Source organism: Drosophila pseudoobscura, chromosome 4 (genome assembly GCF_009870125.1).
Source record: "Drosophila pseudoobscura strain MV-25-SWS-2005 chromosome 4, UCI_Dpse_MV25, whole genome shotgun sequence".
Lineage (NCBI taxonomy): Eukaryota > Metazoa > Arthropoda > Insecta > Diptera > Drosophilidae > Drosophila > Drosophila pseudoobscura.
The window spans coordinates 27,211,214-27,238,428 of NC_046681.1; the positions used below are offsets into that span (position 1 = coordinate 27,211,214).

The following is a 27,215-nucleotide window of genomic DNA, read 5'->3' on the forward strand; positions in this document are numbered from 1 at the left end:
GCAGTCAGTAATAGCTCCAAATGCTTCAGGTGAGGGACGGCCACATTAAAAATAAGGCTCCAACTCACATCACTCAGCCGCCACGTGCAACGTTCGCCGTAGACGTACATATGTCTGTCTGCTCTGCTCTGCTCCTCTCGGTTCCGTCTGACGTTTTTAATTAAAAAATGTTAATGTGGAAACTGAAAAATGTAAGTGTGTGTAAACTTTGCATGCTCGTCGGCTCTGTATATGAAAGCAGCTTAAGTCGCGCCGAACGGCAAGAAAATCAGCCAGAGCGTAAGAGCAGAAAATTCAGAAATTGTTTAATTCAAGGCAGAAAATTCAATAAATAAATAAAGTGTACCTTACACAATGGTCTTAAATGGTTTAACAGAAAGAATACTCCCTTTTTGTTGACACAATTTTCAGAGCTCTTCGGGGATTATTTAAAGCTGTTTCTCCTTTTTGTTTTTACCCAATCATAATCTCATTTTTCCCATTGTTTGCTTACGCACTTTGATGGCAAGCCAAAGGGATCTGGGACTTTATATATACATATTAAATTAGGACTGCAGAAAGCCACTCGTACTTTTTTGAAGACACTTTTTTGTTATTGTTAAATATGGAATAATAAATGTCTCACATGTCTCACAAAGATGTCTATAACATCTTTGGTTCGATTGGAAATAATAGGTAAATAATTTCCTTTGATACCCCAAATTAAGAAGTCCAACAGAGTTGTTCCTGTAAGCTCTTGATAGTTCCACTTGTGGCACTTATCACCTTTAATATTCGACTGCATTCAATGGACTTGCGAGTCTTGCTTAGCCTGGGAGAATATTCCCCTTAAGTGCAGCGATATTTTATCTATATCTATGTATATATGGAAAAAAAACACATACAAATACAACACCAAGCAACCCCACAAATACATATGACTATATAAAGAGAATGCTCCCCAAAGTATGCAATGAAAAATTGCACCGAAAATTATAGCGCAGAAATCAAAGGCAGCGCCAATCGAGCAGAAAGCCACATAATAGACGATGAGAAGCTATGCCATTGTTTGGGTGCAAGTGGCTGTAGCTAAGGGTGCACATGTGTGTGTTTGTGTGTGGGTGAATAGCTGTGTGAGCAGCAAATCAAATTAAGTTATCAGATAACCGTGTAAACTCTGCCAAGCATTTGCGGATGAGAGTGGGGAGGAGAGGCGTATGCTTTTGCCTTGATATTTTTTGGCACACCGACACGGAAAAAACACTCAAACATACTCTGACGCAAACACACATACAAGCACACAGACATGTATCAATGAATGGCAACATGAAAAGAAATTGCAGCAAAAAATAAAGCGACCCAAAAAAGAACGACCTGCAAAAAAAAGTCCAGTGAAAGCTGCAAAGCAATCAGCCATAGTTGTGTGTCTGTGTGTGGGTTTCTGCCTGTGTGTTCGTGAGTCTGTGTGTCAGTATGTGTGTATAATCGTAGCATAGCTGACATCCGCAAATCGATATAACTGCGTTAAGGCCCCATCCACCAGATGCGGTTTATGGTACATATATTCGTAGGCCTTGTTTCCACTTCTCAAAAATATCATGGAAATTTATGCTGATTTTCTTTATTTTAATCAAATTTATATTAAATTTTCTCGAAATTGCACATAAATAATTTTCTTTGAAAAGCATTTTTTTTTAATATGCTTTTATCAAAAATGGTAAATTTTTAGGTTAATATATTAAAGAATATCATCTATTCCGCTCCAAGATATTCTTCTTTATACAAAAATTATAAATACAATTTGTTTAGATAATCATAATTCACAGAAATTGTATTATTTAGGTGAATTTGGCTTTAACCCAGACAAAAGAAAAACCGGTGTTTCTTTGAGGAATAAAATTGTAGTTTTAATTGTGAAACTTCATATGAGTTGTATCATTATTCCTTTTGTGAAAAACTAAGTAAAACTAAGCTCCGAGTTTTTCTTCTTTGCATCTTAGATCATCATCCGATCATCAACGGTGCTGTTCGTGCACATATGTCCATCCGAGTACCTTTACCTAAACATACTGATGTTGCTATATCCACTAGATATAAATTTAAAGAAATAAAGAAAGTGACTTGGAATTTAATTTGAAATTTTATTCTTCATGAGTGGACCAAAAATGTGCTTGAGCAAACAATCTCTAAGGACCAGGATTCTGTTGGTCGCAAAGCGAAAGTAAAATCGTGTAAAAACTTTTAATATTTATGTAGCTTGTTCGCTTTTCAGCAAAGTTTTCCCAGCAGAATCAGTCCAGTGGAAAAAGGGTGTAAACGCCCCCGTTATGCCCGCCCCATAATGCATTTATGCACGCCAATGCCTGTCTGAGTGCGCTTTTCCTCTTTTTTTTCGCTCACCTGCGGCAATGACACACCCGCACCTTTACCCAAACCCACACCCACTGGCACAGGTGTCCGCTGCCTTGATTGCCAAAGTGTCAAAGGTTTTCCCTCCTCTATTTCTTTCTGCTTTTTTTGACTCGTCGAAGGCCGCGGGAAATGCGTTTATCCAAAACGGGAAATGTCACCAAATGGCTGGCAAATGGAAAAAACTAACAAAAAAACAAGAAAAAAGGAAGGAAGGCAGTTTTGGGGGCCGAAGGTTTTAATACCCTTGCAAATTTATTTTTTAAATGATACGGTCATCTGGATTTTGTGCAAAGTTGTCTTTTAAAGTGAATGACTAGCTCTTATAGAAAGAGAGAGAGGCTCGTCTGTTCATGGCTAATGGGAAAGCAGTTTCTTCCTTCTTTCTTTCAATTGCAAAACTCTGCTCAGTGTCATGAGAACCACTTCCAGGGTATACATAGAACAACGGAAAATTGAGAAAATCAAGGTTGGGCCGTGTGCCAAATCGCCTGAAAGTGCACAACAACAGCTTCGAGGGCCGGGCAGGACAATGGCAAAAGGCGCACAACTTAATGTCAACAGCAGCGTGCCCTGCTCAACTTAATGATACTCATCATTATCTGTGGGAGAGAGGTGATGGTGGGGTGGAGATGGCGACTTCTTATCTTTGATTGTGTGTGCCACTCACACACATTCATTAAGGCACGCGCACGCACACGACACCATGCTTCATGCCACACACAAAGCTACTACAGGAAGATTACGTATACGTTTGCTGACTGGCTGACTGGCTGTCCTCAAGTGTTTGTGTCGCTGCGTGTCTTAATGTGGCAAACGTCTTGGTGTTGGTTTCGGTTCGTTTCGGACTCAGTGCCTTGGCTCAATGCTAAGTGACGAAAATATATCGCAATGAACGGCAACAGCCTTCACATTTTCCACGCCGTGTACACCAGCTGGAGTGTATCTGTGAGCTCGTGTATCTGAGTGTGTGTGTGCACTTAAATCTGTTCTTGTTTCAAGTATGCACGGAGCACATTTTAGCAACGTCTTCGGGTTTATTTTAAGTGACGCTTACACGGCCCGACATCCTTGCTGGGCGTGCCCCATGGTACGTACAAATATCCCCCTTTTTAGAGCCCAACTTGTTGCTTTAGTTTGTGCTCAACTTTGCTCTCAATGAATTTCATAGTTTCGCCCTCGCCTTCGACATTTCGCCCAACGCCTGTCTGAAATTTTCTGCGTGCTTGTCCTTGCTTATATAAAATCAGGATTCCTCTTCTATTTTCTCTTGTTGCCTGTTGCTGTATAGCTGGATAGCAGCCTTTCCTGGTCTTGGTCTTGGCCCTTATTCAGTTGTTTGCAGTCGAGTGGGCCTCTAAATATTTAACAAGCGCAATTATTGAGTTCGCTATCCCAGCGCTAAGTTTCGTATTAATTCTGAAAATGTCTAATATTATGCAAAATTCTCTTTCTGTTGAAAACTTTTTGTTGCAATTCTACGTAAATGGTCGCCTCGCTTAAACACCCAGCGGACATTAGTTGTCGCAAAAGACGAGACGAGTTCTCGGCATTTCCAAGCAAATGTAAGGAAACTCCTGCCAAGAATGCAACGAGAAAAAGTGTACTTTCTTTTCAGTTCTTGATCAAAATTAAATTGTAACTTTGTGAATATATTTGGAAATGGCGAAAGTATGTAAACTAAAAGTAAAGTGAGAATTTAACGATATAAACGAGTGTAAGATGTACACTCCAATAGCGTTGTTCCGCTACAATTCGGGCCAGATATAAAAATCTTATGGGAAAATCTGTGTGAGCGAGAGGTATTAATGCTCTTGTATTTTTTTTATCGAGTTAGTGGCTGCACATTCCCTTAATTCAATTACTTATACATATAAGATTGCATGTCATGATCAGCTTAGCAAAGTCCGCAATTCCTCTTTCAGGGCGGACCCTTCTTGCCCACGCAAACTCCAAAATGTGTTGCTTGATGATAATTATTCAATAAAAACGGTTAAAGTTGTGTATACATGTTTATTCGCTTATTACAGGTGACTACGATTGGGCGCTTTTCCTACTCGGCTGCTTTATCCCACATTTTAGGTTTGTTTAAAATTCTGCGAATCTGTTTAGTAGTTTTAGCCCTAAGCATATTAGCAACTTTCATCCAACATGTTTTGTACAGTGGCTCGATGTTCAAATAATGGCTCCCTATCATTAATTTGGACAGGGTTTCTTGGTTCAATTTCAAAAATTCCTTATCCCACTCTGGGATGGTAAATGGCTTAGCAGTCACCACTTTCTCCATATCCTCGTCTTTGTGGTGCTCGGCCCAGGTCAGCACCATTTCCAGAATAGTCGAATCCACCTTGGGGAGCAGACAAATCTCATCGGCGCCAAGATTCTTTAGCATAGGGTCAACCGTTTTCATGGTCTTGGCGATATTAATGTCCGTACAGAAGATTTTTCCGTCCGAAGATTGCAGTTTTACGATAGTCGACATATTTCGTTATTAGTTTTCTGAAAAAAACTCAAAATGCAATGCCAATTAGCACAAAATTCAACAAAAACGCGCAACACATATGCATATTTTTCGCCTCCCACAGACACATGCACAGAAAAACACGTGCTGCATATGCCCGATTGAAAAAAGGTAGAAATATGTGCGAACGTATGTATGCAGAAGAGTCTTCAATTGCAGACTTTGGAATATGTTAATACATTGTACTTTATGTTATATTTGCATGTAATAATGCAATTTTCACTTACTTTTTACGTTTTTTTAGTTGAATTCCGACGGCGCCAAAAGATGGCAGAAACTTTGCAAGAGAAGGCCTGTTCGATTCGTGCTTAATCGATGGTGACTATCGATGATTTAACCTACCATCGACCTATTCAATAAGGGTATTCCTTGTTATTGCACTCTATGACGTTGCCAGATATTTTATTCGAAAGCATATGTGAGCAAGATTAAGTATTTCTGCCTGCAAACTGTGTATAAATCGCGGTCTATTGAGGGTATTTTTTTGTTGTTGCTCAAGCAAGTGCATCAAGCATTCGTACACGTATATAAAAGCACATGAATCATGCTGTGATATTTTCGCAAATCAGATCTTTCGGTGACTCCCAGACATGCCTTATTTCCGATCGCTTTATTAGCCACATTGCTTCCAACAGCTGATCGACGGAATCACTTTTGAAATATTGCCTAAAAAATATACAAAATCGTATTATTTTATATTCTGCCTGACGTCTGGTAGATGCCATCAAATATACATATGTACATACATTATGAAAAATCTTCAAAGGGTGAACATTTTTAAAGGAATTCATGGTCTAAAAAAAACTAAAGAATTTTGCAGGTATATTTATATATATCGAAAGATTTTTTATGCCGATCAATAAATAAACAAACGCAAAGACAAGGCCCACGTTTCGAACAGACTTCCAAGTATACACACGTATTACGTTCATATAATAAGTCATATATGTATGTACATACCCATAGGAATATGTATCCAATTAACACGCCATTGACTGATTAATGGATATGCCCAATATACTCAAAGCACACATCCGTGGATACGGGTACAGCCAAGTGCTTTCACACCTGCTTCAACACCGACTGTTCAATATTTGCCGATGATATTTTGAATAGTCGCCATTCGATTTTATGAGATTCAATAGCGATTGAACATAGTTTACCCCACCAAAGTGAATCCCTATCAAAGTGGCTCGACCCCTGATTGACCCCTGAACCCAGAGAATCCTGCCCCGTAACCAGCGACATCAATTTTCACCCGTAGTGTCAATCAGTCCAGTGCTCTCCATCTCCATCCATCCAGTTTAGCGTCCGCGCGTAACCTCAAACAAACACGTCAAGCCAATCGACCCTGCCTCCTACAACAGCCACTTTTGCCTTCCAATTTCTCCTCCCACGCCCACTCTTTCCCCCCACTTTCGCTTCGCACACTTTGTCTCCCCCGCCCTGGAAAGCCCTGCTGTCAGCGAGGTTTGGGGCAGTGATTCTGTTTGCTGTGAGGTAACTTTTGCCCAGGGGTCGGTTGCCAGGGCCTGGTTTTGCCAATAGCTGCAAAAGTGTACCGCAACCTGCCAGGGTATTTGCTGGGCATAAGGGCCTAAGGGGCAGCCGAATTAAGAAGTAGCCTATGGGCGAAGGGCAGCTAGAGTGTGATGGGTATTGCTGTATATGTAAGGGGTGAACAATCAGCGTGCAACTCTAGTATAGATCAAGGTATTACTCAGGTATTTCCATAGTCGAGTACCTAAATAAAAGTCGATTCGCATTCTTTTTTAGTGGCTGCCATTACCACGCACCAGCAACGTGCCAATTAATCATATTAATTTGTTGCCATTCGCTGGTAAGTTTCGGTATCGATTTTCGGGTTGCCCAATCTTTTATGGGTTTGGGATCAGGTGGTGGCCCCTGGCATTGTGCACCCACAAAATTTATGCAAATTTATGCTGGCTAGAGCTGGACACGGCCTTGTGGCCTTGGGGCTGGGGGCACAAAAAGGGCCCTGGATTGGGACCCGTAGCCCGTGGCCTGTGGCTCGTGTCCCGCAGTCGACAAAAGCAAACATAATTTCAACTATTTTATGGCCAGCTCGACAAAAATTATGTTAAGCGGCACTGGGGGTGTGGGGGCATTGGAGTAACCAAGCCAAATCGACAGTAAAAGCAACGGCAACAAGAATGGTAACAACATCATCATCATGGCCAGAAACAACAAGCACAATGAAAGCGGTTAAAAAAATCTAATTAGCTGCTTCAATGGCGAATTTTAATTAAATAAGTTTGTGCAACTGCCGTTCTCCTTGCTGCTGATGTTGATGCTGCAGAGTTAATTAAAAAAAATAAATGTTGACACTTGCACACACATGCACATACCTACGCGACTGAGTGCACGTGTGAGTGTAAGGAAGTAAGTGAAGGATAAAATTGTGAAAACACCCTGGGGTGTTAAACAAGCTCCAAAATGTGTGTGTCCTTTGAGCGGCTAAAGCTGGAATTGATTGATGGATCCATAAATATAATCATATTCAATCCTCAGGATACATTTAAGTGTAAACTACACATCATATCTTATCTGTTGTTATGGCAACCTTGATTAGGTTCCAAATCGTTGGCCAAGTTGTTAATCAACATTTATTGTCACAGTTAATCAAGCAAAAGCCCTATAAAACCTTCCCATCACTATGAGTGTGTGTCCTTAAGTGTGGTATATAAATAGCCTACCATAAATCTCGGTTCGGTTCGGTTCGGTTCGATTCGATAAAAATTTTCCTGGTACTAGGGTGGATTTTGTGTGCTCTAGTAAGTGTGGGTGAAAAAAGCAGGGCACTTTAGTTGCCACGTGGAAAAATATTAATTTATATAAATTTAATTCAAGAAATTTGTTCTTTTTAATGACATTAAATTATGGCAAACACAATTAATTGCAATTTTCATCAATTAAATGTATAAGTTTAACCATTTAAGGTTTATTAAAGTTAAATTTAAGGTTTCTGATTGTTTATTTATACAATTAATAAAACAATTAAATGATAATCATATTATCGTATTACTCCCCTCATGCCTATGAACCATACTAGTTTTCATCATCCTTAAATGATTTCGAACTTGCAAACATCCTTAAACTTTTCGCACTTCAAAGGTCCTGGCAGCCTGGAAGCCGCTTTAAAGTTTAAGCCCATATATTTACATATGGAATGACAAACCGGAACTAACTAACTAGCGGCTTGCTCTTAACTTCATTTGCGTAGTTCCCCATGCAAAGAGGAGCTTTGTGGATATTTCCTAGGGTCCTCGCTCATCCGCATTTCGTTGTCACGCTCTGTGGGTCCTGCCTCTCGCCTCGAACCGAACCGAACCAAACCGAACCCAACCTCGAACGTTGTGGATGTGGAAAGCTACTTGTGTTGCGTTTCCCTTAAACGAATTAAGTAGAGCTTATGCTGGGTCCCAGCAGCACGAGCACTACGAGCAGTAACTACTTAACTGCTGCCAAGCAAAAAGCAAAAAAAGTTGGCAAGCAGCCATTAACTTGGGGGATTTTATGTGAGCTTTTTGTGTGAGTTTTGCATGATTTCTGCTCCTGTTCCAAGATGATTCCCAGTCTGTTCTCCTATCCCTCTTTGGTCCTGTGCTACTCTTGCTCACTTATTAATGAGTACAGTCCCACATACCATGCCCAGACACTCACACAGAGGCAAACAAAGGCAGATTTTACTTCCACTTTCACTTCCACTTCTTTTTCCCATTCCAAAGAGTACTCTCAACATTTGCACATTGCGCCATTTGATGCTCCACGTGGAGCTGCGACGCCTACGCAGTTATCTGAGCGCCTGGCTGCCAATTTCGTGTGATTCCCACATACAAACATCAGCCACACACAGGATACACAAACACAAACGCACAGAAGCCGAGCCATGCACGCACACGAACAGAACACACGACCATGCACAAACAGAGGCCCAGGGAAAGGACGACACGAGAGAGAAAAAACTTTTTGCGGCTGAAATTAAAAAAACAAACCAGAAAGGAAGGTCGAATCTTTGCAGGACGAATCTTTTGATACCCTATCAGATAGATTGAGACTGGTATACCGATCAAATGCAGGATCTTAATTCAATCATTCGTGTGGTAGATACAAATATGATATCATTATAATTATTAAATCACTACTTCTGAAAATTCAGAAAATGGCAAAAGCCTATGATGTTTGTTCCAAACCACTGCTCAAAATCACCAAGCCCTCTGCAAGCAAAGGTCATAAGAAGCGCCAAGGGTAAAGCGAATCTCTCGCTTTTTATTTGGTTTCAGTCCAGGACCAGCCTCCTTTTTCCCTCGCATTTTCCACTGAAATTTTCAAATGTGCAACTGTTGAGTATTTATTAGTGTGCGCCCTATAAGCCTGAATAGCACTGTGTGTGTGGGGGAAGGGGGATTGTGGTGAGCTGGGTTCCATCTGGTGGCGGATCTCCGACTCGTGTGGCGCCCTGGGGGATTCACGCTTGCATACAATTATAGCCGAATGTATTCAAGTGCGCCATGAAAAGTTTTGGGGCCAAACTAATCAAGAACCTATAAATAGTATTTCCCTGGTTATCATTCATTGAGGTGTTTTCTCTGGTATTTCTGATATAAAATGGAATCATATAAATGGAACTTGTTCTCCATCAGTAGAGGGCAATGTATTTTCCGCTTTATGTGTTCCATAAATTGGCGAGCAAATCAAATATTCAGAAGGGGAATGGTTTTCATCTGTTTCATCTTTGAATGGATGGATATGGAATAATGAAAGATTCATTTGATGTTTGTAGAGATAATGAATACTATGAAATGACAATTTTTTGAAAGGACCATTCACCATGACTAGAGTAGAGTAATCATCATTATATATGCTTAAACACTAACTGTAGTACTTACTGCTCGTATATACATTTCAATCATCAACTTGTGCTCTTTCTGAAGTATCGCAACTTCAATTAATTTGCTTCTGTGACAACAATTTGGAATGGTTAGCTTAATACAGACATTATACTGAGTACAAACAACAATATTTGTCTGACATCCATGCGGTTTTTGTTAATATAGTATTTGCTTTGTTTGTTTCGGTTCCTCTTCTTCGACTAATGGCAAAAATGACAAACGACTGGCTGACAGAATCAATTTCAGTCAGCTTTTGGCATAGGAAAATAACATTTATTGACACATTTGGCTTTCTTTGGGATAATATTTCATATTTTCAAATATGAGTTGTCATTAGCTATATGAATTGATGCTCTAGCGATCGCTTCTACTTATGTACATATCTTCGATGTGATATTGGTTTCTGAAAAACCATTCTTTATCAATTCTGTATGACTTTACGGTGTTCCAATCTTAACTTATTTCCTTATAAGCAAGCTATCATTATTATTCTTATAAAATATTCTTAAATCGTTCGTACCACATAGTCCGAATTTACTGTACTGGCATTTAAAGTTATCCAAAGACCTGTTCAGTGAACCATTCGATTTTCTATTGCAATAACGTGTTGGGTGCGATCTACTCGTGACTACACTTTTCTGCAAACCCGTTTCAATGTTGCACTTAAATAATAGCAACGAAGCGGGTTTCTACCTTCATCTAATCTCTTTCAAATGCGATTTCCACAACGCCTTATGTCAGTACCAAAAGCAACAAATACAAATACTAATTGAAAGAGATAACCTGAACAGTACTTTGGAAAGAGAGGGAGAGAGAAAGATAGAGTGAGAGAGAACAGTACGGAATGCAGTGACGTAGCGTCGAGCGCATTATTTAGTGGGGTATTATTTTTAGGCACGCGAATAGCAACAACAAGCATTCATCGAGCACTGGATTGGGGCTTTAGGTTTGTGTGGCAGGCATCGTGACTTATGTGGACTCCGTGGCGCAACGGTAGCGCGTCTGACTCCAGATCAGAAGGTTGCGTGTTCAAATCACGTCGGGGTCAACTTTGGAAGCATTATTTTTTGGCTTTTCTTTTATTTTTGTTTGTTTTTCTTTTGCGCTTATCTTTATTATTTTGAATTGGGATTAATTACGGGGAAGTAGCATAATTAGCTATTTTTAGGGGTCATTGCTTTTCTCATGGCATACTTGACGAAATCATAAAAAACGTAGGGTTAACTTTTACGATTACGTTCTTGTGAATTCATATCAATTTTGGGATATTTTGGGAACTGTACTGTAAGTATTCCAAGGAAAAATAACAAATGTATGTAATTGAAGTCTTTGAATATTCCTTGAAGAAGCTTCTTTTGGGTCTCTGAAATGGAAATACATAGATATAGTATGTACATATGTCCAACCCATTCAAATCAATTAATTCATATATAAATCAAATCAATATCACTAATTACAGATTCCATTTACACATGACCTATCTGCTCTACGTTTCCGACTCATCTGTGAGACCCACTCGTATGAATGAAGAGGACCCTTTCAATTTGTTTTGTGACTCTGAATCTTTTCAAATCAGAGTTAAATGACGCTTTTTGCTGTGGACAGGGCCGAATGGGGTGGTGGGGAAGGGGAGGATGGGCCCTTGCTTAGAGTCATTTTGTCAATTAACTAGCAAAAAGCCAAAGAGCGAGAATCACTTAAAGTATTCAATTACAAAATGTAAAACAAGGCAAAAAGAAGAGACGGATAGAATAGAAATGTGTATGGAATGGGAAATGGAAAAACGGGAGCAACAAAAACCAACAAAGCGAATGGCTAAGTGAAATGAAATGAAATAAAATTGCGGGACAAAAAGAAAGAAAACACCGTGCCAGCTGACGCCAGCAACAAAAACAACAACGACAAGGACAGGGACAGACGACGACGACAACGACGACAGAGGTCGGAAATAGCGTGAAACAAGAAGGAAACACTGATATGGGGATCGAAGACTTTGATACCCTGATCCTCACTCTGCGGAAAGGGAAAATTCACTGGAAGTGAACATTGGAAAACAAATACTTAAGAGTTTGGAAAACAAATGCAGAGGCATCTATTGACTCGTTTGCTTATCAAAATCATCATGCCCTCTGCCAGGGTATAAGAAGTGCAGCACGAACAGCTGACAACAGGTGGCCCTGGCAGCACTGTCGCTCTTCCTTTCTCTACCTCTACCTCTTCCACTCCCCCTTTCGGTTCTTTCGCTCTTCCTCTCCCACTCTTCCCTGTTCCAGGCATATGTTCCAGTGGCTGTCAGCGTCCGCTAGCTGGCGTCTGTTGGTATTCTGCTCCTGCAATGTATTTTGCCTCTCTTTTTGTATTCCCTCTCATACCTTTCCCCCCTCTCTCTGTCTCTGTCTATATACATATATATAGAGGTGTCTCCTTCTGGCCTTAGAATAAATATACAGTGTGCGCCACCCAGCCACCATTCCGCTCCGCCTCCCGCAGCCTTGCTCTACAAATAATTGTTTTTTCGGCGAGTCAGCCGCGAAGCACGGTGCACGTTTTTTCATTCCTTTCTGTTGCAAATAAAGCCCGAGTTGTTGCCGCAGTTTAAACTTTTTTCGTCGTGATTTCAGCAGTTGCGGAAGAAGCAGCACAACAGCATCTGTGCCATGAGCAAACAGGTCTCGTGAATAGATTACAATGGGAGAAACTGGCAATCTAACGAACAAATACACAAATCCCAAGGTCGTGCGTTCTCTCTAACAAAGAAGAGATCCAATGCTTGGCAGGCCAATATCCTGGATACCCGCACTTAGATATTAACTAGACATGGCTGTAGTTGTAGTTGAAACGCTTAGCATCAAAGAAAGAACCGTTTGGGGTATGGAAATGTGTTCCGAAGAAATATGACTTCGGCACCCACTGTGCAGACAGGAAGAGGCAGTTGTTAACTCTGATTTAATGGCAATGTTGCAGCGAGTGGCTGCAGCAGCGAACTACCTGAAGCGGTGTGCTCGACCATAGTTACCTGTCCTGCCGTAACTTCCATTCGGTGCGCCATCCTTCTCCACTATCTACCATCCCATTCAAGCCGAAACCAGCCCCTCTGCAACCCTTTGGCTATAGCTCGCTGTGTCTGTCGCTCCGGCGGAACAGAAGTGGCTACGTGCTGTGTTTGCGGCTCTCAAGATCCGGATGCCTGCTGGCTGCTCGGATGCTGCTCCTGCATCTACGTGCTGCGGTCCTTGTTGTGGGCTTTTAATGGGTTAATGGAGGCAGCTGCTGCCCTTGCAACTGTTGCAAGCTGCAAGCTCGGTGGCAAGAGCCATTGGCATTATGATAAATACACATTTGGGCAGCAGCATCAGCTCCAGCCTCAGCTCCAGCTCCAGCTTGGGCGAATGGATTTTTAAATTACTTGTCGGGGGCTCTTTGGTTCCACCAAATTAAAGTTTTAGATGGGAAAATAGGGTCTGGTCCCTTCTGGCTATTGAATCAAAGCACATTTCCGTTTCCGGACAGCAATTTGCTCAATTGTGGGCAAAAGTTTGCAGTCGTTTGCATAAAATGCTCGTAAGTTGTAAGTTGCAAGTTGTCAGTGTCACAGGCGGAGGAGGCGGGCCAGGAGGACAAGGACCAGCAGCTGTAGTAGGACAAAAAAAGTTGCAAGACCACAGAAAATGTAAGGTGTCTGATGCAGATGCAGACAATGTGCAATCTGTGTGCCAGGTACAGGCACATGTCACCAGCACACTGCCACTTCCATGCATACAGACCCAAGGCGGCATGTCAACGGCAGTTGCATGAGGAAGAGCAAGAGCAACAATGGGGAAAGACCATGGGAGTGAAAAAACTGTGAATGCAGCCCGCCCTCGCTAAACAATGGGTGTGTACGGAGGGCGGTACGTGCTACCCCTGCTGGGCGGGGGCGTGGCAGCACGGAACTTTAATGGTGTCAGTGTAATTGTTAACTCAAGCGACGTTTATTTCCTGCGTGTCTGCCTCTGTTTTTTTTTTTTTTTTATATTCATATACTTATTTATTTGCTCTATAATATTTACAATTTATATTTGTCGGACAAGAGTGTGTTGGGACTAGGGGCCCCGCGGACTGCGGTACTGCCGCAAAGCATTGCTTCGCAGTGGCGTGGACTCCTACTCCGTCTGCTCCTTCCGCCTTCTCTCCAAGGACCTAAGCGTGCGCATCACACTAGAGGCGAACTCCGCGGCCGCATCCCACACCTTCGGGTCTGCCAGCATCAGCGGCACCAGAGTCTCGGTGCTGACCCTGGACCCTGCTACTGTCTCCAATGTCTGACGCTCGAGGTCAAACCTGTGGCAGTCGAAGAGGACGTGGCGAGCGTCCTCCTCTATGCCTGTGCCACACTCGGGGCACCAGTCCTCTGTCTCGTGGCCGAAGCGCTTGAGGTAGCTGCGGAAGCAGCCATGTCCGCTCAGTGCCTGGGTAAGGTAGAAATCCACCTGGCCGTGCTTCCTTTCAACCCAGCATGCTATGCTTGGGATGAGGGTGTGGGTCCATCGGCCTTTGGGTGAGTGGTCCCATCGAGTCTGCCATCTGTCTATGCTGGTCCTTCTGGCGGCGTCCTTAATTTCTGCTTTGGAGCGTGCCTCGGCTGCACTGTCCGTCATGGCATCATGGATCTCCTTCCTCTCCCTTATCAGCTCCCTGAGCGGGACTTGCCCGGCAATGACTAACGCGGCTTCGTCTGAGATGGTCCGGAACGAGCACGCGATCCTAATGGCGCACAGTCTGTACGTTGCCTCTACTCCTCGCATGTAGCTCCTCACCTTCGCGGCTTCTGCCCACACCGGAGCGGCGTAGAGCATCTGCGACGTCACGACGCTCGTCAGCAGTTTTCTCGTTGCCTGCTTTGGCCCTCTGGTGTTTAGCAGCATCCTGGATAGTGCTCCCGCGGTCCCACCGGCCTTCGTGTGGACGTATTCCAGATGCTCTTTGAAGGAAAGGCGCGTGTCGATGAGGACTCCAAGGTACTTGATGGACCTCTGCGATTCGATCGCGGTCCCACCAACCTGTACTCTGGCGGTCTCGACCACTTTACGGCTGGATATCAGGACCGCCTCCGTTTTTTGGGCCGCCAGCTCCAGCCCCGCGGCGGATAGCCACGCCTCGACGGCTTGTATGGCGACGTTGGCAAGCTCCTCCACTGCGGCAAGTTCCTTCGCTACCGCCACTATTGCGACGTCGTCAGCGAAGCCCACCAGGTTAGTGTTGGCTGGCATCGGGAGCCGTAGGACCCCGTCGTACATAGCGTTCCAGAGCAGAGGTCCCAAAACGGAGCCCTGCGGGACTCCGGCTGAGACTTCGTATGCCCTAGAGCCCTGACATGTGTCCATTGTCAGCACCCTATTGCTGAAATAGCTGCGCGCTATATTCAGTAGGTAGCCCGGGATGTTGAAGGACCTCAGTGCCTCCAGCGTCCGGGTCCAGTCGGCCGAGTTGAAGGCGTTCCTTATGTCCAGTGTCACCACCAGACAATAGGACTTGGTTCCGCCTCTCCACCTGGTCCCAGCAATGGCTGCCTCCGCCGTTTGTACGACCCTCAAGATGGCGTCCAGCGTCGACCTCCCTTTCCTGAATCCGTATTGGTTCTGGGAGAGACCGCCTGCTGCTTCGATGGCTGCGCTCAGCCTCGCTCCGATCACCCTTTCGAAGACTTTTCCCATGGAGTCCAGAAGGCAGATGGGCCTGTAGGAAGAGGCCACCCCTGGCGGCTTGCCCGGCTTGGTTAGTAGTAGGAGCCGTTGCCTTTTCCACCTCTCGGGGAACGTCCCCTCCTGGAGGCATTTGTTGAAAAGGCCCGCAACTTCCCTCGGGAGTAGAAGAAGTGCCAGCTTCAACGCGCTGTTGGGGATCGCATCCGGACCCGGAGCCTTCCTAGGTATCAGGTTTCTGCCTGCCTGCAACACCTCGGCTTCCGTAACCTCGCAGATGTCGCTTGGGCTATGCTCGAACTGCAGGGAGCTAGGGATCTGCCGTCCTCGAGGAAACAGTACCCTGACTATACACTTCAGTGCCTCTGGATCCGTTGGAGCTTTGCTGCCTGCGTTCAGCCTCTTCACCACCATCCTGTACGCGCCTCCCCAGGGGTCCTCTTCGGCGGCATCACACAGCTTAAGGAAGCATTCCCTCTTGCTGTTCCTTATGGCGGTCTTCAGCTCCTTCCTCGCCGCTTTGTAGGACTCGCTGCATCGCGCCAAGCGCGGTGTGCCTCTGGCTCGCTGGAGCAGCCTTCTGGCCCGGTGGCAGGTTCTACGGAGAGCCGCGATCGCTTCGCTCCACCAGAAAACTGGATCCTTGTGCTTCCGGAAAGTCCCTCTCGGTAGCATGCTCTGGTCGCAGGCGCCTTCAAGTGCGTCCGCAAATTTGGTCGCCATGTCGTTGGCTCCGTCTGCATCGTTTGCAGAGTAGCCCTCAAGGGCGCTTGCGAAGACTTGGGCCCTCAGCGTGTCCTGGCGGTACGCCTTCCCATGCCGGAACGGGGTGCCTCTCGATCGGGCAAGGGTGCCCAGGGTGCATAGTATGGCCTCGTGGTCGCTGGCAGTGTATGCGTCGCTGATCCTCCATCGGGCGTGCCGGGCCAGCGCGCTGCTGGCATAGGTGAGATCGATGACCGACCCTGCACCTGCCCTGCTGAAAGTTTGTTGGGACCCTTCGTTCAGAAGGACGACGTCCAGAGAGGCAAAAGCCTCCAGCACCGTGCGGCCTCTGGCGTTAGTACGGGAGGACCCCCATTCCAGGGCCCAGGCGTTGAAGTCGCCTCCGACTACGACGTTGTTCCGTCCTCGCAGATCGCAGCTCAGCTCGTCCATAATGCGGCTGAAAGTCTCCAGTGAGAGGCTGGGTGCCAGGTAGCAGCTGTAGAACCATATGCCGCCTACATACCCTCGGACGAATCCGTCAGCCGACCTGGTGTCGCTCAATTGCGGCGCGTCGACGCCACAGAGCCACAGGGCCGCTTTGCCAGTAAGGTCCGTGGCCCAGTCGCTGCTGCTGCCCACCTTATGTGGTTCGCTGAGGAGTGCCACATCAGAGCCAAGCTCGCGCACCGTCTGTGTCAGGAGATCCTGTGCGGCCCTGCAGTGATTCAGGTTGAGTTGAATCAACTGCATGTCGTCCTGGTTTTGCCGACCCCGCTTCGCGTAGCTGGGCAGTTTTTAGTGCCTGCCTGGTGCGTGACCTCCTTCTTTCCAGCTGCTGAGCAGATAAAGCACGTAGGCTCTTTTTTGCATTCTGCAACTTTGTGCCCTTTTTCCCCGCATTTGATGCAGCAGCCACTCCTGTCCACTAAACTCTTGCAGTTCCGTGCGATATGCCCGGGTTCCAGGCATCGGTAGCACCTTGGGAGTCCATCTCTTTCCCGGATCCTACATATGGTCCAGCCGATCCTCACCTTGCCGCCTTTCAGGACCGCTTGGCCCAGGGAGAAGGGCAAGCTGACCACCGCCAGCTGGGACTCCGCGTATCCGCGGCGCAGACTGCGGACTCTTACTCGACCCTCGTCAATGTTGAATTGGCGAGTTAGAGCGGCACAGATCTCCTGCTCCGTCGCGAGGGAGTCGATGTCCCGTATCTCCAGTATGACCACCTTCGAGTCTTCCGTCATTGCTCGCACAGACGCTCCATCGCCGAGGACACGTGCGATGCTGGCCTTCATGCCCTCAGCACTCTCCACGCTGTCTTTTGCAACCTCCAGCAGCAGGTTGCCGTTTGTGGTACGGCGTACCTTGGAGACGCAGCTTCCCAGGTCAGAAAGCTGGTTGTCGTGCCGTCTGGTGACCATTGCCAGAACCTCGCTGTACGACTTCCCGGGGGCCTGAACTATGACCGCGTCTGGGCGAGCGCGGCGCGCTGCTCTCGGCCTCTTGGCCACCACGCTCCATTCGCTGTCCGGGATTCCGGGGCTCTTGGGCTGCCTCGTGGCGCTGGTCGTCGCCACATCTCCGCGTGGCCGCAACGGGGCCTTTTTAAGGGTCCTCTTGGTTGCGATAGCTCCTTTTCGCTGCCTTGGGCGCGTAGGTGGGGTTCCCGGCTCCCCCAATGGACCTTCGGCCACGGATGGCTGGCTAAGTCTGCGCCACGGTTCGGTTTGCGCTGCGGCATCTTTCCTCCAGACGGTCGTTGTCTGCTGCTCCTTGTCTGCGCTCCGCGTGCTCTGTGAGCATTTCGGGCACAGGCCTTGGGCGTCGGAGCCTTCCTGCGGCGCGCACCTACCCGCTGCGGCCTCTTGGCTCGATTGGATGATGTTCGAGTGCAGCTCCTTCATGCGCACGAACAGTGCTCTGGTGGCCATGTTGATGTGACGCGTATTCTTGTCCATCATCCTGGTCTGAACCTCATCAAGGATTTTTCCCAGCTCCGAGAGGTTCTCAAGGCAGGTGGCCTCCTGGTGGGCCTTGCTCTTCTTGGGCGGCGTTTGCCTCTGGGAACTTCCCGGGCTGGCTGGGTCCCGAACCCTCTTGGGGGTCTCCCTAGAGTCAAGGTCCCGACTCTGCGCCGCTGCTGCTGGAGATGGAGATGGCTCGGGTGCCGGCGATCGGGCGAGCATGCTACCCTTCCTGAAGGCGAGCTTTTCCTCCTCCTCCATTCCGTTGATTACTTTAGTATTTGAATTTCGAACTTGAAATCTCCCTCCGTTGGCGCGCAAATCCAGCTCTTTCCAACACTCTGGCAACCCTGGGTAGATCGGGGCTGTCTGGCAACACCGTCCGTGTGGCAACTCTACGCGATCACCTGTCTGGCGGCGCAGTCAGCTGCTGTGTGTGAAGCTCCGGACGAGAAGAAGAAGAAAGAAGAAAAGTTGAGTGAGAATTCCTTTTTTCCCCTCCACCAACAATGTGGAAAGTGGAAGTGGAAGGCGCCAAAACAAGGGTTCACCCCCCCTTCCCCTGCTGGATGGAGCGCACTGATTGTGCCCCTGCAACAGAGCGGGATGCCGGTGGGGCCGGTTTTTATACGCAGTACGTACCGGTGCGACAGCAACCTGCTCTCAACAGTTTTTCTTCCAGGTAACACGCGCAGCGCGGATGCTGAAAACGGAAAATCAGGAGCCCGTGATTCGAAACAACCGCACTTGAAAACGCTCAACTACTCATGCCTCTGTCCGTGTGTGTGTGTGTGTGTATGTGGGTGGGTGCTTGGAAAACCATTGCATACTTTGTGGCGCTTTCATTATATCTTCTTTGCTTGGCACTTTAACGCCGCTGTAAAGGATACAGATGGGCATATACTATATACTAAAACACAAGTCAAGTGTCGCCAGAGCAGTAAAGAGAGAGTTAAGTGAGACAGAGCGAGAGAAAGAGACAATATGAGAGCGATACTTAATGTCATCTGTTGTGGCGTTGAAGTAAATTACGTATACGCCATGTGTGTGTCTGCAATTCTTTATTACACCCCGGCAGGTGGGTATTACGATTTTCAGAATATTTTTTTAACGCAGTGAAGGAACAGAAAAAGTCTTTAACAGCAAAAACTCTTCTGTTTCAGATTGAGATATTTGTGTACATAGCTTAGCTATAAAGAATATCAACCAGATAACTATATCTTAAGCCAACAATTGAACCGCTGCATCTGCAAGGGTATCACGGCATTCGACTCCCAAAGCCAGCCCTTCTTTAATGTTTTATACTAGAAATAAACTACACCAGTGAACAAAATTAACTGAAGCGAACTGCTGCTCGACTTCACCATTTAATTAACACTCGACGACACGACTCCCCGTCACACACATGTCACAACAACAGCTGACCCCAAAAACCCCCCACATAACCATTTGTCAATCTTTGTGTCAAAATGAAATGTCCAAAATGGAATGCCCGGAATGCTGTTGTTGCTGATGCCGATGTCCCACAAACAGGATAACAGAGTCGTTATAAATTTGTCTAGACTTCTTTGTCCAGTCCAGAACAGAGGACAGAGGACATCAACGGGACTTCTGGACAGCCTGAGCCAGTGACAGAACAGACATTACGAGCATTGTCCATGTCCACGGCCATGCTCCTTATTTGCTCGTGCGGGAACTGCAAAGAATTGGGTGGCGAGCCATTTGTCTGGCTGCCACATAAAAATTGTTTTAAATTAGTTGTTAATTTAACTACTTCGCAGGCCCCTGTGGCCAGAGCCAGAGCCAGCTGCTCGACCGGCGTTCTTTTTCACAGCATTCGGAATGGCAATAGCAAAGGCTTAATGGTTTTTTTTATAGAGCCATGAGGAAGTTTAGGTCGAGACTGGGATAATCATTAGCCACTAAATGTGAATGCTATTTTATGGATGCTTTGGGCACTTAAGTCCATAGACTAATGATGGGTTTTATCGAGTGCAAAAACTACAACGGGATATAAATTAATCATCAAGTAATTTCTGGTATTTCTTTGTATTGCTGGAAATCTAATAAATCTATGATTGCTCAGTTACCTCGGCTCCAATAGAACCCTTTGGAATGAATTCCTATGGAATTTCTTAAATTGTGTTTACTGGAATTTTAATCACCTTTAGTCCATATATCATCATTCTGTATGGGATTAACTTTCTATTACACCTTTAATCCGTTTCATGTTGCTTTATTTCTCAACATCCTGGCAGTCCAGGCAGTCTTTAATCTGCCCCTAAGCCCAGTGCTTCAGCAATTGAATCCACACAAAGCGTTTGACTTTTGACTACAAATTGACTTCATTTACCAAACCGAATGCTTTCCCATTTGATTTATAGGCAGGCCACAAACACAGATGCATAGGTATATGTAAACATAAACAGAACTCCGCACAGACATTCGTCGAATATTATCTGTGGTCTTCCGAGTGATTAAGCAATAAATATACAAGTTGACAGTAAATTATTAACGTACAAAATGGAAAAAGAGAGATCCAGAAAGTCAGAAAGTCACAAAGTCGGAGGAAAATGGTTCAGAAGTCACTCCACCAGCAGCTTAGAGACGGGAGAGTGGCCCTCGAGGCCATCTTCCAGTCAGTTATCGTTATATCCATAGGGCCTTGGCGATTTTTGCTGAGGCCAGGCACGTAGTCCTGGTAAATATTTGAGCAAATATTAAAAGTAGAACAAATTCAAAACGTGACACATTTAAGGGCAAGCAATCGAATTTCTGTCATGGCAGGAGGGATTTGGATTGGGAATTCCTGATGCGTGGCTGTTTGTCAAAAAAATTGACTTTAAGTGCATAATTTGTGCTCCAGTGAGTGGCAATAACCTAAATGCAATTCAAAAGTCATTTCGGTTTCCAACAAACATTCGCCAGCGACACAAAAACGTTGAAGGCGTGTCGTGGCCCGTGGGCGGGCTCACATGGATTCAGGCTCATGTCTGTGCCTGGGTATGTATTGGGGTCTGAGTTGGGATCATAAACGTAAAACGCTTAGCCCTAAAGACAAAAAGAACATATATATGCTCTTATATCTACAGGGGGTATTGGGGGCAGGCCGAAGGAAGAGGCAGCCAACAATGCCCCCAAATGAAACAACAAGAAAAGCAGACTATCTGCGAAGTCGAACTTTTTAATACCCTTAAAGACTCGATCGCTCTTGTTGTGGCCTCGGAAAAAAAACAGTTTTTCCTACAAAAAATTGATTTTCGATAGATCGGCAGATATATTCTCGATCTGTACATCTATATTTGAAAGTAACAGCCAGTTAGGGCTCGTAGCTGCAAACATCCCGTCAAAATCCTCATACCTTTTATTGAGCATTCAAAAAAAGGAGAAGCAGAAGGCTCAGCAGACGGAGGAGGATTAGGAGTAAGAGGAGGGAAGGGCGGGAAGAGGGAGAAAAAAACATGGCCGTAACAATAAAAGCACAACAATAAGCAGTAACAACGAGGACACCCATTGCCGTGCCGTGCAGTGCCCCATACAGTGGAGACACAGACACTGGAGCGGATGTGGCAGGCAGCAGCAGCCTCGTGGCCATGGCGCTGCCAAGTGTAGCAGATTAACGGAATGTTTGTTAAATGGCGCACGGGACGGGCCCAAGCTCTGTGGCAAGATGGTATGTAGGTATTGTAGGCACTTGTAGGTGTGGCTGGGGCATGCCATAATGCTCATAATTTGGCTGGCTCTGTGCCATTGTGTCCCTGCCTCAAACCATAGACAAAGCAGACACTAATAAGCCTGGCAGACTCTTAAAATCCAGCTTGCAAGCTTCTGGTAGCCTCTCTTTGGAGGCTCTTTAAATTGCAGGTCAGAATTTTCAATTCTGCCGCTTAGTCAACATTTTAGCTAATTAAAAAGAAGCTCGAAGCCAGGGAAGAAGCTGAAAGATAAGTACAAAATGTAAATCGAATCAAAAAAAGGCCACAAATTTTTGCTGCTGAATATTTTCATTTGCCTAATGCTTCTATAAGCCGCTTAGGTGGTTATGTCTCTGTGTCTGTGTCTGTGTCTCTTTCTGTATTTTGTGTCTGGCTGTGTGGGCGGCATACTTGAGATGCTTAGGAGGTGGTGCGTGTGGGAGAGATGACAATCCTGGCCAGTTAAATAGGGAATATGAACTGTGAATATATTATTTGATTGTGACAGAAAGTAGTCGTATTCTTGGAAAACAATAATGAAAACCAATGATCAAAAACTATTATAAAATTATTCTTTAATTCGAAAACCCCAGGAGCAGCCCTTAGGCTGAATCCGCGCTGAAATAAGTATATCCCATTAAACACGAAACTTTCAATACAAATGCCCTTGTTTCTATTCAAATCAGCTGCTGTGTATTTATTTCTGTACGCCTCAATCCACACGAATGGTTTCCTTTGTTGAGGCAGAGAGGGAAGGAAAGAGCCGCAGCTCAAAGCAAAACTCAATTTTATGTGGGGGCAAAATGTGCAACACACAGCCAGACAAAGACATTGTTGTGCGGGGGAGTACTACATGTATGTGTATATAAACATAATCTATATATAAAAGTACGGATATACACGTACAAGTATATTTATATACAATTTCAATTGATTTGCCGTCAATTTCATTTGCCAAAGTTTGGTGAATATGCGCTCAAAGGCACAAAAAATATGACAGTAACAACAAATGCCAGATTCTCGTACAAGTATGTATATAGGGCAGACATGCCGTGGGCATGATGAATTATTATACTCTCCATCCATCCTTCCATATCTCATACACATTACGCATACGCACCGTATACATGAATTCAAGTCCACGCCGAGCCGAGTCGAGGCCGCCTGTCAGCATGTTTGTCCGTTTGTCCGTTGTACATTGTCTAACCACCATCATTCATCATTCGTGCAACAGAGAAACGAGCAACAAGCAACACATTGTACCCATTGTTGTTGTCTGGTTAGTTTGGTTACCCATTTTCCGCTCATTTTCCCCAGTACGAGTATGTCTCCCTGTTCCACCATCGATATGGCGTTGATAGAACGCACACACACTCATCACGCGGACTTTGTTAATGTACTCTATGTATATATTTCTTTTTTTTGTCAGATACATATCTATCTGCATTGTATACTCGTATACCGAAGGCGACCCTCAGGCAATTATCCGTTCAGTTTGGTGCCTGGCTAAGCCCCAATCCCCAAATGTGCTAATCCATCAATACAGCTCAACTGTAGCTTCAACACTCTGTCTTTCTTTTTTTTTTTGGGGCATGTACATATACGAGTTGTTGCCTCAATTTTCCGTACATCGAAGGCCAGTGAATGCTCAACGAAAGCTGCAACTTATTAGAAGTATTCAATAACTTTGTTCCCTCGCGATGAAAAGCTTTTCTCCTTTCGTTTTCGTTTTCGTTTGTTCATTTTGCAATTTTTGAATGTAATTTCATTTCTTTCTTGATGATTGGATATAAATTGAATGTGTGGAAGAACATAAAAGTAAATATTGAACGAACGAAGGAAGGAATATGGAAATACATCTATTATAAATGTATGGAAATATTTAAGAATAAATTATAAGTATTGTTTGACCCTCTGAAATACTAATTCAATTTGTCTTATCAAATGGACTGGTGCTGTTCAAACCTTGAATTTAGTAGAACAAAAGTAGACCAAAAGTAGTCAGCCATTAGGAGAACTCAAATGTATAATTGCCAGGTAAAAGTTTTCGGCGGCAACTGTGAGACCATTAAAAATCACTTCAAACTGCTTCGACTGCAAATTTTATTTTACATTTTTTCTCATTATGTGCAAGGAAGTTGGACACGAATTATGGCCAATGTATACTAGCCATTAAAACTTTTTTGTTTGCCAGACAACGATGAACAGAGAAAGAGAGAGAGAAGTATCAACAGACAGAGAGATAGGAAAATAAAGTGTATGAAAAGAAATGGAGAAGCGGAATAAGCCAAGGTAGGAGCTTGAGGTGGAAAACGAGTGTTCGACCAAAACTTTTACAATAATCATTTCGGCTCTGACTGACTGGCCATGTCCTTGGCAGAAATTCAAGCAAGCATTCCCCGAACATGGTCCAAATGTACATACATATAACTATGTAAAACATAAAACAACAAAAATGTGGAACGAGACCAAGAGATGGATAGAATTGTGTGGGAGAAAAGAACAACTGAGATAGAAAAATCAGCAGAGCGAAGCTCCACAAATGCGCGACTTTCAATACAAAAAGAACAATTATGTGCGAAGAGGAGAGTGGGCAAGGGGGCGAGTCCTGGCCAACTAGCTGCCAATGACAATGGCAAATGTATGTATGTATGTACATATGTACATGAAACGGCAACAGGCAACTGTGGGTACAAAGTCGTTCTGAATTATTGAGCGTCCAACTTGTTCAAAAATCCAAGGATATCGCTGTACCTTAACCCGACTGAATTCTCTTGGGAAAACCTTGCGAATAGTACGAATGGCAAAAGAATACCGGCATCTAAAAAGTTTAGGTAGAAACTGTCCAAAAGAAGGTTAGATGACATGATGAAAGAAGAAAGGAAACTGGGAGTGAAAGCTGAAAATGAGAAAGGAGAGGATGGTACACTCCTAAACTCTCGCCTATATAGCATATTCGTGTATATATGTATATGTATATACCTTAATTTACTCATTTTTAGCGAAATGTTAAAAATTTACCAAGCTATTTCGCAAAGCGAATGCTACATAGAGCGTGTGGCAAGAGGAAAATGGAAAGGTGCAGAAAAAGAGGAGTCGTCGACTGGGTAAACAAGGGGAATGGGTGGGATGGGGTGGAGAGAAAAGCTGAAAACAATTAAAAACTTTGAGGCGCTGGCGAAGAATGCGCCAAGAAATGTGGATGAGTTTATGGCGTTTTAATTGCTGTGGGCGTGAAGGGGAGGGCGGGAGTGCGGGAGTGCGTGACGAAAAACAAGAATGAGGGCTGGAAGATGGACGGAAGTCATTAGGGCATGGAAAATAGGAGGCGAAGTGAGAAGTGTTGGGGATTGAAAGAAATTATTGTTTCCTCCATAAAGGTCGTTCAAATATGATTTTATTGGATTTCTGTTTATCATACATTCAAAACAATTGCTTTCATTCTGGAAATCTATTATCTTTTAATCTTCGGTACGACTAACGACTATTTGCAGAGACATTTGACCTCCAGTTTATATGCCTCCAAGGCTTGAGCCCTTCTTACGATACGAATGTAGCGCACGGGTGGCGCCTCGAAGTAGAAGTGGCATGCATTTTTGCTTGATCCTACACGATCCCAGTGAGTCTTGTAAAAAGAAACTACCACGAAGTACACACCATTACAACCAGTCACTAAAATAAAGTCGATTATATAAACGCTGCTCAGATCGAAGACATCATCATCTCGGGCTTGCATCATTCACCACCGGCAAAACAAGTGCACGGTAGGGCAGATTCTTTCCAGTGGTCATTTTCACCAGATCATAGATAGTCTTAAGAGGGAGACGTACTAGCGAGATGACCGCTTGATGTCCACGCTCGGATTGTGGCGACTCCATTTGCACACAGTGTGAAACTTCCTCAAGTGATTCTTTGGACAGCATTTCGAAGAAATCATGCTTATGTAGATCGGACCCATTGCGGTCCATAAATTTAAGGCATTCTTCAATCAGCTGGTTGAGCGTGCGCCATTCAGTATCATGCACACATTGCTGAGATCCAGTTTCTGCAGCAGAGATTGTTTTATGCCAGCCTCGACGTTCTGCAACCCGTAAAGATGGGCCAAATTAAGCATGCCGATGATTGCATGCAAGTCCAGTTTGGACTGAGGCAGCGTCCCCGAGTAAATATACTCGAGGATCACTTTGAATTCATCCAGTGGCACCTCCAGAGGAATTTCCTGTTGGTTCGATACCAAACCGCCGTAGGGCGGGTCGCCATAAGAGGCGGTGTGCCGGCAGCCGCTGATCTTCCACCACGTAGAGCTTGTTCATGCAGAGACGCCCTATAGACGCCCACACCGAAGCCGAAGACGATAGTCGTCGATAATCTTTTCCTTAGTAGAGCTTGCGGACAAGACGACGTTTTGTTTTCCTGGCTGCTTTAAACGTATTCTTAATATAGTAGTATTGGGGATTTAGATTTATGAATGAGATTGATGAAATTACAAACGAATACTAATTCTTTTGTTGACTCTTTATCGATTGCAGAAAATGTTTCAATAGAGATGGCAAAACTTTCACGACGTGCCTCGTCGTCTGCAGCAACGCCATCAACAGCAAAAACAGCAACAGACACTGCAACAGCACCACCTCCTCCTCATCCTAGTCATGCCACAGGCTTGCCTCAACGCATCACCCGCCGTGCCACCAGCAACCATAACAACAACAACAGCAGGCCCCGAGCGGCAGCACTCATTGATACCAGCGCCGATGTCCTACAGGAGACTCCATCGCCATCACCGACACCGCCGACGCACACCAACAGCAACAACAACACTGCCACACGAAATGAAAGCACCGCTGCACCTGCACCCGCCCACAACACGGCCACGCCCTACATGCCACTGCTGCCTCCGGGCGAGCGAAATCTGACCGACGCCGAGAATGCCGCTGAGCGAGCAAGGATCCGGGAGGAGTTCTTCGCCACCTACGACGTGATGACCGGCGTGAGGATCGCGGCCACGCTGGGCGGTTTCTTTGGCCTAATGGTGTTCCTCATCGTGTGGAAGAGTCGGAGCAGCAGCAACGAGACCCTGAAAGTGCTGAAGGACCCCAAGATGGCGGCAGTGGCCTCCTTGTGCATGCAAGAGGAGGAGGAGCGCGAGATCCAAGAGGCCATTGTAGCCACGGGGATGTCCATATACCCGGATGAGTACGATGCCATGGTGTACCGCCGCCAGCGGATGCTCTCCTTGGGTAATGTGAGTGCCCCGCCATTGCTGAACCGAGGCTATCGTTGCGGATCAGTGGGTAGGTTCATCAAGGGATTTCTTACAATCTACGAATCTAAATCCTCCTGCTTTT

At 45.2% G+C, this 27,215-nt stretch overlaps 1 protein-coding gene and 1 non-coding gene across 4 annotated transcripts in view; both read left to right on the forward strand.

Moving 5' to 3' along the window:
* Positions 1 to 27,215, forward strand: part of LOC4817579 (uncharacterized) — a 50,738-nt gene that overhangs the window by 19,732 nt on the left and 3,791 nt on the right. For all 3 annotated transcript variants that reach the window (XM_033380376.1, XM_015180865.2, XM_015180864.2), the window contains exon 3: positions 26,400 to 27,161. In XM_033380376.1, the coding sequence (XP_033236267.1) occupies positions 26,417 to 27,161 (745 nt within the window). In that variant the 5' untranslated portion in view covers positions 26,400 to 26,416. The remainder of the gene's footprint in view (positions 1 to 26,399; positions 27,162 to 27,215) is intronic.
* On the forward strand, positions 10,799 to 10,870 carry TRNAW-CCA (transfer RNA tryptophan (anticodon CCA)). Its single transcript has one exon. It is a non-coding gene; the product is annotated as a tRNA-Trp (tRNA).